Raw genomic sequence first — 12,469 nt, 5'->3', positions numbered from 1 at the left:
TAGATTCTTTTAGTATTGGCTTTTATTAAAGAAACTGGAAGCTTAGAATTCAGCTAGTGATTGTGAGCATGTAAAATCTGATTTGAATTTTTGATTCTTCTGTAGGTTTCTGAAATCTTGCTCAAGTTGCTAAACTTTTGTCAGAGGATGCTCTGCAAGTTGAGCACAAACTAAAGCACTTTGAATTCAGACAATCTTTCATAGTCTCGATTCCTCACCTGTAAAATAGGGTGACCATTTCTGAACTTCGTAGTCAGTCTAGACCTTATGGCCTTTGAGCAGGAATTCTTTTAGGAATTTATACTAGACTTCTATCCGTTGTGTCCTCTAAAACCAAGTCAAGGATTTTTGATTTGCTGTTTATCTTTTTTTTTTTTTTTTAAATGATTATGCATGTAAACCTCCTAACAGGACTTTTAAATGAATTTTTTATTCGTATTGTAAAATGTAGGACTTAATCACTTATCAAGCATCCAATACTATAAATCCATAAACCATTGGCTAGAACTAAAATATCATCTTTGTATCACTTTTTTTTTTTTAACTATTGTAAACTTGCAGGGAATTGTGAAGAGAGATGAAGTCGTGTTCAAGGCTGCCAGAAGCCGCAGAATCCCAATCCTGATGGTGACGTCTGGAGGCTACCAGAAGAGGACAGCACGGATTATTGCTGATTCCATCCTCAATTTGCACAACTTGGGGCTTATTGACAAGGAGCTAGCAGCCAGTGGAGTTGAAAATCCCAAGGTAGAACAGATGATTAGAGACTCTGCTAAAGACTTAACCAACTTGTCACTGCAATGACAAGTTACTAAATTTTAGGAAACAACTTCCTGGTTTAGGAGCAGGAAGTCTCCACATCGTTATCAGGGTTAATATGACATATAAAAAACTCAAGTTGCCTGTAAAGTAACACAATAGAGATAATATGCAGTCACAGGGTAACTGTGTCTAACTTCCGAAGCTATCTTGAGCAAAGGCAACAAATCCTTTTAAGCTAATTGAGACATATACTTAAGGGTATTGTCTTTCAGTTCGTAATATTACTGTAGAAAGCTTTAATTGCTTCTCTTATGGGTAGTCTATTATGTTGAAAGAACTGTGCAGTTGGTATCCAAAGACTGTCCCAGACCTATTTCAGATGATGCAGTTTGGACTATAGTGGAAGAAATATGGACTAAACCTACTGGCATTTTTTTTTTTTAGATACTGCATTTTATTTATTGCTTTTTAATTGAAATGCGGTTAAAAAAACCAAGTTCTGTGCAGGCTTCAACTGTCAGTTTAATACTAAAGTTAAGTGCAATACTATAAAAACCGGTTCAGTTGGTAGGCTTTTAAGCCATAACCTATTAGAATGAAAGGTGATTAATTTATATTTTATTCCTGTTAATAGTGACTTAAATCCTACTTATAAACACCTTGAGAAATAAAATATGAAATGCCTTTGGCTCCATATGCAAATGAGCCATAAGGGCTCAGCATTAACAGTCTAGTTTTTGCCTCTCTTAAAATGAGGCCTGCATATGAAAGGCAGTAGTTACTATGCATTGTAAATCAGAGTAAAGAAACTACAATAAAATGAAAACTAATTTTAGAGTTCTGAGAATTCTTGCAGACAACATTAGTAGAAATATAGGGTATCTCTTATTATTGCCAGCTTGTCATGTATAAAACAGTGAAGAGTAAATTTTTTTTTTCCAAACAGTGCTGTGTTTTTCACTTGCTCGAATAGTAATAGTACTCATAGTTGCAGTCATAGTTAGTAACCAAATTGTTCATATTTACAGATAAAAATACAGTGAAATTTCTACACTAAGTTAACGTGCTAACTTTATATGGGAGCTTCTGGGAGGATGTGGGAACAAAATAGGGTATTCAAAAGCAAATTCAGTACACTGACTGTAAAGTTTGGTTTTATTTAAATTGGTGTATTTTGCATTAGGTGCTGTTTGTAGCATTGTGTCATAAATATACTAAACTGTATATTTTGCAAGAGCTTTTTTTAACTTCCAAGTATCACTGATTTGTAGTACAAGTTTCACATCATGTTTAGGTTGGAGCCTTTCTGTGAAGGAGCACCAGTATTTTCCTTGTAGTAGAATTGGTGTATAAGTTATTTATGGAATGTTCGACTCTAATTAGAATACTTACCTCACTTAGTGTTAATTTTTAGAATGATGGGGTTTGTTAATTGTAAGAACTTGCACAACTGCTATAAATAGCTGCTTTAAAACAGATTGACCTATTGCACTAATCTTGAGTTGCGACACTGTTATTAAAAAGCACTTTTAAATTTCTTACTAGAAGGACCATCAGAGTACAACTAATGTTGAGATTTATTTTTTCTATACTGTCTGATGTTACTGAAAGATGTTGTTCTTTCATATAATTTTTATAAAATTCTAAATTACATTTCTATAAACTAAAACCCTGTTATAGTACCTTATGGTCTTTTCCAAAATGTTTTCTGTTTGTATTAACATGTTTATATTATTTTCCCTCAGTGGAGATTAAAATGATGTTGAACAATGCTGACTGACTTTTCTTTTCACTTCACATGTATCTCGGCTGTCAAAAACTTTGAATGGAACAGTTTATGGAACAGAGAAGAAGATGTGTTTTTCATACTTAAAATGGAACTGAAACTGCAGTGAATCTTAAGGGTGAATAGTACAAGGTTTTGTCAACAGCGGATGACTTCTCTGAGAGTTAATGTGTTGATCTCTAAAGTGAGCTTGGAAGTTTTGTATCCAAATACTTTTTAAGATGTCATAAGGGGTTAAAGTCACTTTCTAATTCAAAGTTACATTCCATTACCTATGTTACCTATATTCTGTTACCTATATTGTCACTCATATTTTATTGTTAAAGTATTAAACTGTAAACTAAGCTTCTCTAAAACTATCGTGGCCTTAACAGGTCTTTTAAATCGTGATCTTTTCAGAGACAACTGAATGTTCACAGAAGAGCTTTCAGACTCATCTGTAAAATTTCCAATTGTTAAGCAACAGACTGCATTTTCAGTGTTCATTATAAAGTTGGAATTGGTAAACAGATAACTCCCTCATATTTTTCAAAAGTTTTCATTTAGCCTAATATTTGACTTGGTTGTTAAAACCAAAAGATTAATTTCTATGTATGAAGAAACTAGTCCAAGATAAATGTGTACTGTTTTTCAAAAAGAAGTGGTGAAACTGTTTCTAAGTTGAATTTAGACCACAGATATTATATGATTCATATTTAATACATTGTTATCATTAGGCAAAATTCTCTGAAAAATTTCATCCTGGAAACGTTGCCTTGACCTACCACCATCAAAATTTTTAGCTTTGACAGAAACTTTTGCGGAATGCAAATAACCATGTAAGTCTGCTAGGAGAATGCCATGTAGTCAGAAATTTTATGGGGAATTTTTTTTTAATTGCAGTTGTAACTGTAAAATCCTCCCATAATAAGAATGAGTGTTTCAGAACTGATGCCTCAACTTACAACCAAAAAACTATTGTGAAGAAAGACCTAGTAGGTCTTGTCTTTCATAAGACACTAGTTTTGACTCAAATTACTTAAATAGTATTGTTCAGTAGCTCATAGTTAATACACAAACATGCATTCCATGTGTGAAATTTATTTTTAAAAAACCCGAAGAGTTGATGTTTTCATCTATTTGATTTGACAGTCAGTGTGTCGAGCTCCAGCCCCGCTTGCCTCTCTGACAGTAGACACACAGTACAGAACTTGGCATTAAAAACCCAGGGTGTTGGGGTAGTAGTCTTACATGAACTAAATTTTAGCTTTAAATGGTAATAATAATCTCTCTCACACTGAAGGTATGACTTGTTTGGGTTTTTTAGCACCCTGCATTGTGAAGTCCAGACTTGTATCATGAATACAAGGAATGAGAAATGCTGTAATCATACAGCTGTGATTTATTTTTTATTTTTTAAAGAGATTATGAAAATTAACTGGTAGCTTATTGGTGTAGGGCAGGTAGTGCTTGTGTTCGGTGACTAATAAATGTCCATGCTCCCAGGTTCTGCACTCCTTTCTGCTCCTCGCAGCTTGAGGAACCTAGTGACCCTGAAACACAATTCTTTTCACCGCTGCCTGCATATGTTTTTTGTCGTCTGTGAAGCGAAACTTAGGAATTTCTTGTGCTTTATAAATTGTACTAGACAATTGTGTCCTACATGCAACATAGCCACTTTGGGGAGAATGTTCTGACAAATCCAGAAGTTGTGAAGTTAGTAGTCGTGGATCTAGACTTTGCTCACATTCTGCTGCCAGGAGCTGAAGGAGCTTGCCGAGTTCCGAAAGCTGCAGGGTCTAGGATCTTGGTGCTGTGTGCTATGCCAGTTTTTGACTGATAGAAAACATTCTTCTTTCAAGAAAACTGCAGTCCCTTGGTGAGGAAGAAAATTCACTTGCTATCTTTGCCCCATGGAAGGTGATCTTCCTTATACCCCCAGTTGATTCTGAAATGCAGAGCATATCAGAAGTGATAAAAAAGGGCCTAATCCCGAGTGGTGCTGTGTCCAGAACTTGCCTTGAATTTAGTACGGGTTGTGTATTTGCCAGCCATTCCAGACGCAAGCTTGCAAATTGTTCAGTGTGTGCCAGCCTTTAGCTTAGACTTTAAATAAGTTTGATTTTTCAGGTTTTTAGTCTTTCCTTGATCCTGATGCTTCAGGTAATCTCTTAGATTTCCCATCCAGTGCTCCTTTAATTTTCCCTTCTTTATCTTATCCTTTATGCAGGCAACGTTGCTACAGCCAGTCACTTTTTACCACAGGTCAATAGAATTCATTTCTTCTAAAAAGAGATGATGTTTTGGTAAGCTGTATGAGAGACTAATTCCTATTACTAGGCCTGTTTCTCTCCTAGGCTTGCCATGGCAGTGAGAACAGGAGGTTTGTTTTGTTCAGTGCATGTACAGTACTGACCTGCAGATGATCCATGGACAAAGCAGATAACTCCTGCCCTGCTTTCCTATAGCCTTTTGAATGTGCAAGAATGCTGTGTGTTGCGCATCGTGCTGACTGCCTGAAGCTAAATTCAGAATATTGTGGTAAGACAAAAATGCCGTTTTGATTGAAAAGATTGAATAGGCATAGGAAATGATTGGGGTGGGGCTGTGATTCTGACTTACCAGCCTGATGCCATCCTGACCTCCCTCCTTCCAGTTTATTTGAGATTAAACTTCTGCCTGGAGATGAATTAAGTACAAAAATTATGAAAAGACTGCCAGTAATGTTGGGCACATGTTGTGTTACCAGTCCTGCAGTGTTATATTTTGTCAGTGCAGTGGTCTGTGGAGCCATGGCATGCTTCCATGAATCATGTCTCCTTCAAAAGTACCATTACAGATAATTAGTTAAACTAGTTGTTGTCAGATACAAGGCTAGTTATACACTTCACTAATTAGATCCAAACTCTTGTTTTATTTTGCAGTTGAGAGTAGACATCCTTTGAGCTTGACTGGAACTAATTATTCTGGAAATGTATGTTTGATCACTGTTAAAAAAAAAAAGTATTCAAGGCCGACCTAAAATAATGCATCTTGGCTATATTATGTCTTAAATTTAGTCCTTAGTAGAGTTAGATCAGATTGCGATGCTTTGTAAGAGTAAAGAGATGTCTCCTTTCTTTCACTTTTGACGCCGATAAAAGATCATAAGTAATCCTGTTAGCCAAAAGCTTGTCATTTGTTCTGTGATTTTTTTTTTTCTCTTGTATTTACTTACAGGTACAGAAGAGAGCAAAGTAGACTTAAGGCCTATTTAGATCTATAGCAGAGGTGAGACAAGGAAACTGAAAATTTCCTAAACAAAAAGCTGCAGCCTGCTCTCTACTTTCCTTGCGTGTGACATTGGACCTGCAGCCAGCAAAAGCCTCTTTACTTTTTGTATGAATCAAGTAGAATCTTTCCTGCTATGTGTAGGTATCAGCATTTTTATTTGCTTCTTCCATGTATTGACTGCTAGCTTTTATCTCTTTTCTTTGCTAAAGTTTCCCGTGACACCCATCCACCAAAACTGTCTCCAAGAACATTCTGGTTTTTTTGTCCTAGTGACCAGGACTTCCTCAGTGTGGGCACCGCTCTCCAGCTGCGGTACACCTATCTGCTGGCTGATTGTCACTTTATAGGGGCCTCCAGCTACTTAGAAATTCTCAGCATAAGGGCTTGGTGGAATTTGGGCTTACTACTTTTGGTCTGCGGCTACATTAGAGTTTGGATCTTGTTTGGTGTATGACATTTTTCAGAAGTGAATGTATCAAGGCAGGCTCTGCGTGTGCACCTGAGGGTCTGCGTAAGCGGCAGGTATACACTGCAACTTCTGTTGACAGCTGTTTTGTGTTTTAGGATAAGCAGCTCCATAGGGTCCCAGTTCAGAAAGAGATGTTTGATTGCTGCCTGAGTAGAAGTAATTCATAATAGCGTGTTCAAGAATGGAAACAGAATCAGATTTTAATTTGCTTTCTTTACTAATCAAAACAAGTTGACAAATAGCAGAAGTAGATGGGGCTGGTTTTTTGTGTGGGCTGCCCAAAAACTAGTGTGTCTGATGGTTCTTAATTTCAAGATACTATGATTGTCTTGGAGTATTATTGTAAATTAGATGAGTTCGTCTTTGCCAAGGCTACATCCTGTGATAATCATAGAAGTGCAGATTAATGGAAAGCAGAGGGGAGAAGGCATAGCTGCAGGTGACGTGCTGCAACTGCTGTAATCATTCTCAGTTTCATGAGAAGGCTGTTTTGGCTTAGCAGAGGAAGTAATGGCGTAATAAGATGCAGCCCTGCTTGTTGCTCTGCAGTCATAAGCAAGAAGGTCAAGTTCTGAAACAGGTAAGTGGTTCTAAGGATTCTAATTCCTATTTATTTACTTCTTCCAGAACAGTTAAAATGTAATTATGTGAACATTGTGAGATTCAAGTGCTCTTTTAAAAAAAGAAAAGTGTTGATTCATACAGATTCTAGAAGAAGAGTTTTAAAAAAGGCATTGCAAGCAATGGCTGCAGCTCAGCTAGAGTCTGAGGGAGAGCTTGAGTGCAGGCTGTAGCTCAGGCGTGCCAAGGAGCGCTGCGAGCTGTGCCAGCCTGCCGGGGCAGCTCCAGCCACAGTCAGAGGGAAAGGCTGGTTGATAACACCCCTGAACACCGTGCATCCAGCTCTGATCTCCGTAATATCTTGTGTCCGTCTTCACGCAGCCCTGTCAGATGGCACAATACACTGCTTATTGCCCTCCATATCTTTTAATTGAATTTATAAGAATTTCCTAAAATACTATTAGAGGAAGTGTTTAGACTATTGGAAGTTGCAAACAGAAATATTGATGAAAGGAGCTTTGTCTGGATGAATTGTTTCAACTGCATGGTATGCTGTCTCTGTCATTGATTCTGAGGTTAATTGTCTTTATCTTGGCCACTGTTTCTCAAAGCCGCCTTTTGTTAATTAAAAGCAACAACAAAAGCCAAACCCCAAACTCTGGGCAACTTTGTATTAGCAGTGCTAAATGTATTGCAGGAACTATGAGAAAATGCTTTGAGGATTTTTACTTAGGCATGCGATTAAATAGTACACTTAAAGCTATTGAAACCATGTTAAGATCAGAGAACAAAACTCTACAAACAGAAATCAGTTATCCTCACAGCTCAAAGAAATATTCTGCGATGAGATTATAAAGCCAGACTAGAGCTTGATACCATACTGTTGCACAGACTTGGAAACTGATAGGTGCTGAAAATCAAAAAATTATTTTAGATGGTAGAACTAGATGAGACTGTATAAAAACAAAGTCCGAGAAGGAGAAAAGCCAAACTTGGGCTTTTCATTCTTTCTAGTACGCAGTATCATCAGCTCTGTAAATTACATTAATCTTTTGACTCTCTTTTGTTGTTTCTAGATGTAAACTTGGTGTCATAAAGATGCAGTTTTGGAGTGGAAGCCATAGTAAAACATCTGTGCTTTTGATTTCTGGAGGGAAAATCGCCTCGGATTTGCTTCCCAGGTGATTCCCTCCAGTTCCCCCTTATCTTCCATATATTGACTTACAAACACATCAAGTTGTAAGACAGTAAAGCAACTCTTCACTGTAACTCAAATAAATAATAGATAAGCCAACCAATGTATCTGAAGTCAACTTATCTTGTGATTTCTTCTATTTACTGTTGATAGTGTTACAAAGCTTTAAGAGTTCCCAGTGACGAGTTACGGTTTTTGTCCTGGTTTTGGCTGAGGTAGAGTTAATTTTCTTTCTAGTAGGTGGTGTAGTGCTGTGTTTTGGATTTAATACACTGATGGTTTAGTTGTTGCTGGGTAGTTATAGTGTCTACACTAAGCCAAGGATTTTTCAGCTTCTCAGGCCCTGCCAGGTGCACAAGAAGCCGGGAGAGCAGAGCCAGGACAGCTGACCCAGACTGCCCAGAGGGATATTCCATATCATATCACGCCATGTTCCTGTATAACTGGGGAAGCTAGCCGGGAGGTAGGATCGCTGCTCGGAAACAGACTGGGCATTGAGTTGTTCGGGTTTTGTGTTTGGTTTTTTTTTTCTTTTTCTTCCTTCCACAGGTGGTAAGCAATTGCATTTGTGCATCACTTGTATTATTATTATTGTTAACTTCCTTTGTTATCCTATTAAACTGTCTTTATCCCAACCCACAAGGGGTTTTTTCCATTCTCCTCCCCATCCCCTTTAGAGGGGAGAGAAAGGGGTGAGTGAGCTGCTGTGTGGTTCTCAGCTGCTGGCTGGGGCAAAGCCATGACAGCTTTTAATGCTCTTGGCAAGCTGGAAACACCTGGAATGCTTCAGCTTAGCTCTTTCACTGATCTGTACAATAGACGTATGTTTTACCCAATCCTTAATAAAGCACAAGTTTTACAAATAACACAGTAAAAACTGTATCATCACAGAAAAATAAGTACAATGTGCAGTGGCTACATTAAAAGGCGAGAGAAGTCTTTTGTATTTTCTTTAGTCTGCATTCATTTACTCTTTATGGAGTAGGAAATTGAAACAAAACTGGTGAGTGATAGAGCTGTACAGGTTCCACGATCCATCAAGATTTCACACTGTTCATTGTGATTAGATACAAGACCATATGCTGATAAATTAATTTGAAAATTGTATCTAACTGTGACTATGAACAGAACTCCATGTAACTCCTAATGATTCATCAGCTGTATCTGCTGCTAGGGATAACTTTCCTTAAATTGTCATAAAAATCCAGAAAGTTACTAAATGCTGTATAGTCTGGTTTTGTTTGGTTAATAAAAATATGAACTGTATTTCTATGCTAGTTAACTAGAAAAACTTGTTCAAAGATAGCTTTTTTTTTTTCCACGGTGTATCTAAGAAGTCTAAAGAAAGATGACATTTTTCTGAATGTATGGTTTGCTAAGCCATAAGACAAGGATGAAAACCAAAGCTTGATTTAATGCTATTTAAAAACTCTTTCCAGAATCCTTGCTTTCTCACAGCAGCTGTGTGTCAGTAGCAATTATACCATGCTCTGTGTAGGTGTTGGGGATTCGTGCGTGGCTATACAAAAAGGACTTGACTGTTAATGAAGTCACAGTATATTTCCTAAAGTGCTACAGCAGGAGGTAATTTTTACATGGCAAGCAGCGTAAGGCCCACTTCTCCCCTCTGTATGTGAGGAATCTTTGTGACTCAGTCACAAAAGCAGGCTATTTTATATAGATTGGGTTTTCCTGTATCTGTTTGTGCACGTGTTATGCCACCCATGGAATTTGGGTTCTGTAATATCTGAAACAATGGTCAGAATGGAATGGCAGCCATAAAGATGAGTCTCCTACTGTAGTGATACATCAGACCACCTCACTATTTTGCGAATTTGTCTGGTTTTATACAGTATTTCTAGACAGACATTTTCTTACAGGCCAGCAAGCAGCGTAGCAATAGCCTGGAATGCTGCAACTCATTGAATAAGGGTGAGTGTAGTGAACATACTTTAAGGTTGTGATCTCATATGTTAATGTAAATAGAAAATTGAGTACACCGCAATATGAAAATAGCGATGGTTATTAACAACTGTTCAAACAGTAACAGTCCTTTAAGAAATAGTGAACTGTCCAAACTAGCAATTAAGATGTTTTATTGGATTTGCAAAAAGAACCGCTAGGTAGCCTCATTTTATAGAAATCCTTGGTTTATAGAGGAAGAGGTAGCACAAATAATCATTGTTAGCCTTTTCATTTCGGTGCTGCTTGTTTAATTCGTGCAAATTGTTCGCTTTGTCTGCTCATGAAAATGCTGCACAGACCAACAGCATCCACAGAGCAGGAATGCGAAAGGTGAGAGTTGCGGTACAAGCGTGTAGCCTTCCATGCCAGCACGCTGATTGAATTAAAGGGTTTCATGAAGTGTGGCAGCAGCAGCACTGATGAACTGCAGACATGGGGTTTTAGAGCTGACTGCATTTGCTTGAGAACAACATGAAGAATTCAGAAAGTTTACCTTATTTTGACCTCAGAAAAGTAAATATGTATATCTGAAAGTTAACAAGCTGTAACAGAGATCTGTTCCTCATGATGTAGCTGCAGTAATTCTTATTTTTAAATACCTGAGGCTCTTGATGTAATGGGTCTCTACATTGAGAAATAAAGCTGAGTCACCAAATGAAGAATGCAATAAACTGCATTCAAAACAATTGCCATCTGTGGGTTTTTTATATTGTTCCTCATTAAAACTGGAAGGCTGACTTTTTTTTTTTTTTTTTCCCCCCCCAGATGCTGCAATGAAAATTGGGCATTCCTGAGTTGCAGCATGGCCATTTTCATGTTGTTCACAACTTGAGAATTATACATGCTGTCTCCCTTTCATACTCAAGCAAATAATTAGAAGGAATTTAAATCACACGTTTTCAGGGTACAGGTAAAACCAAAGACTAACCTTACTTAGGCCCCACCTAATGTAATCTAAACCAAATAACTACACGTGGCACACTGCTATCTGAATGATTTGTCATTAAGATCAATTTTATTTAAGAAAAAAAAATGGGGTGGGGCAAGAGATGATAATTGCTGTTAAGAAATGCAGTTTGTAAGCTTTAGTTCACATACAAGTCCTTTCCCAGCTAAGGACAAGGAATATTTCATCTTAGATGTGGACAATATAAACCTATAAAGAATTGTCAAGGTCAGTGCTAACGAAGTTGGGCCTGATTTATTGTGTATTTCTATAACAAGAACAGCTTAGAGGGTTGGATTTGATTTAGTTTTCAGCACTAAGGTATTGCTAGGGAAAAAAACCCCTACAACTCAACAAATTACCGTGCTGTGGATGTGATGAAATCACTAGTGGTCACACAATAGAGGTAGTGCTTCTTGTTTCTTTTTTTGAGGCATGCTGAAAGACCTTGAAATTTTACAGAGTGTGGGAAACTTAGTCTTTTAGCGTGTCTAAGTAAAATGCTGTCTTGGAGATGCACGCTGCTTCCACACTAGGCGATGTTACTGTCCCTACAAAATGCACATAAACCTTCTCCTTACACTGTGCTTGTGGCATGTGAGTGGAGAAGCCTACGGTGTTTGGGAGGTGGATGACATCCCGTGGGGGACATCTGGAAACGTGGAAGTGGACTTCTTGTAATGCTAAGCAGTATTTTAAATGAGTGTACAAGGAATTATGGGGTCATTTCAGTCATGAGGAGCAGTTCAAGGTTTGAAGCAGGAGTAATATCCAGGCAGATACATTCTGATGGTAGTTCACCTCTGGCAGAAGAAGAATATTGTTACTGACCCTCGACCTGCAACTGCTAATCCGTGCTGTCTAGAGGAGGAAAGTTAGCAGTCCTCCATAGAGGAACGACCTAGAGACTGGCAGCTAGTGAAGCTTATGTTAGAGTTCAAGTTGATAGGACATTTCTAAGCATTTGAACAATTTTTCTGTTTGTTTGTTTGTTTCTAATCATTCCCTTCCATTGTTGGCAGCATCTGGGGTTTACCAAACTGGACTCCTGGTGTATCTAACACTTAGGGCTCTGGTTGTATTTCATCTCTTTCTTCCTCTGCTGTAGCTGTTTAGCAGCTCATTTACTTAAAAGAGGGTGGAAAAGATTTTGCAAATCAAAGGGCTGGCTCAGTTCTCCCTTTGACTATTTGGAAGAATTCCATTAAGAATAAAACTGCAGATCTGAAAAAAAAAAAGTTGCTTTCATAATGATACTTCCCTTGCTTCTATGGAAATGGTTTGCTTTTCTTTTGCACTCTATACGGGTGGTTTTCAAGCTGTTCCTCAGTGGAAGAGGAGCAGATGCAATCTCTGCGTCATCAACCAGAAGTCAGGTAATTTTTGGTGACTTAGTACATACAGAATACTATATGTGGAAGTTTCTTTTTTGGAAGTTTCTGTGTGCTACCAGATACGTGGTATTCTGCTGTGCTTTAATCGGGTTCCTCTGCTGCGCGTAATCTGTATATGAATGAATTGGTGCACAATTCT

General features: G+C 37.8%; 1 protein-coding gene across 6 annotated transcripts in view; it reads left to right on the top strand.

The window, feature by feature from the left end:
- HDAC11 (histone deacetylase 11) overlaps positions 1 to 12,174 on the top strand; it is a 41,151-nt gene extending 28,977 nt beyond the window's left edge. For 4 of the 6 annotated variants that reach the window (XM_075762672.1, XM_075762674.1, XM_075762670.1 and 1 more), the window contains one exon: positions 562 to 2,534. In XM_075762672.1, the coding sequence (XP_075618787.1) occupies positions 562 to 804 (243 nt within the window). In that variant the 3' untranslated portion in view covers positions 805 to 2,534. Of the gene's footprint in view, positions 1 to 561; positions 2,535 to 2,569 lie in introns of those variants that run through there. The other 2 variants (XM_075762675.1, XM_075762671.1) reach the window with 2 other exon arrangements.
- Positions 12,175 to 12,469: the final 295 nt, after the last annotated feature.

Source organism: Balearica regulorum, chromosome 10 (assembly GCF_011004875.1).
Source record: "Balearica regulorum gibbericeps isolate bBalReg1 chromosome 10, bBalReg1.pri, whole genome shotgun sequence".
NCBI lineage: Eukaryota > Metazoa > Chordata > Aves > Gruiformes > Gruidae > Balearica > Balearica regulorum.
This window is presented reverse-complemented; position numbering and strand designations above follow the sequence as displayed.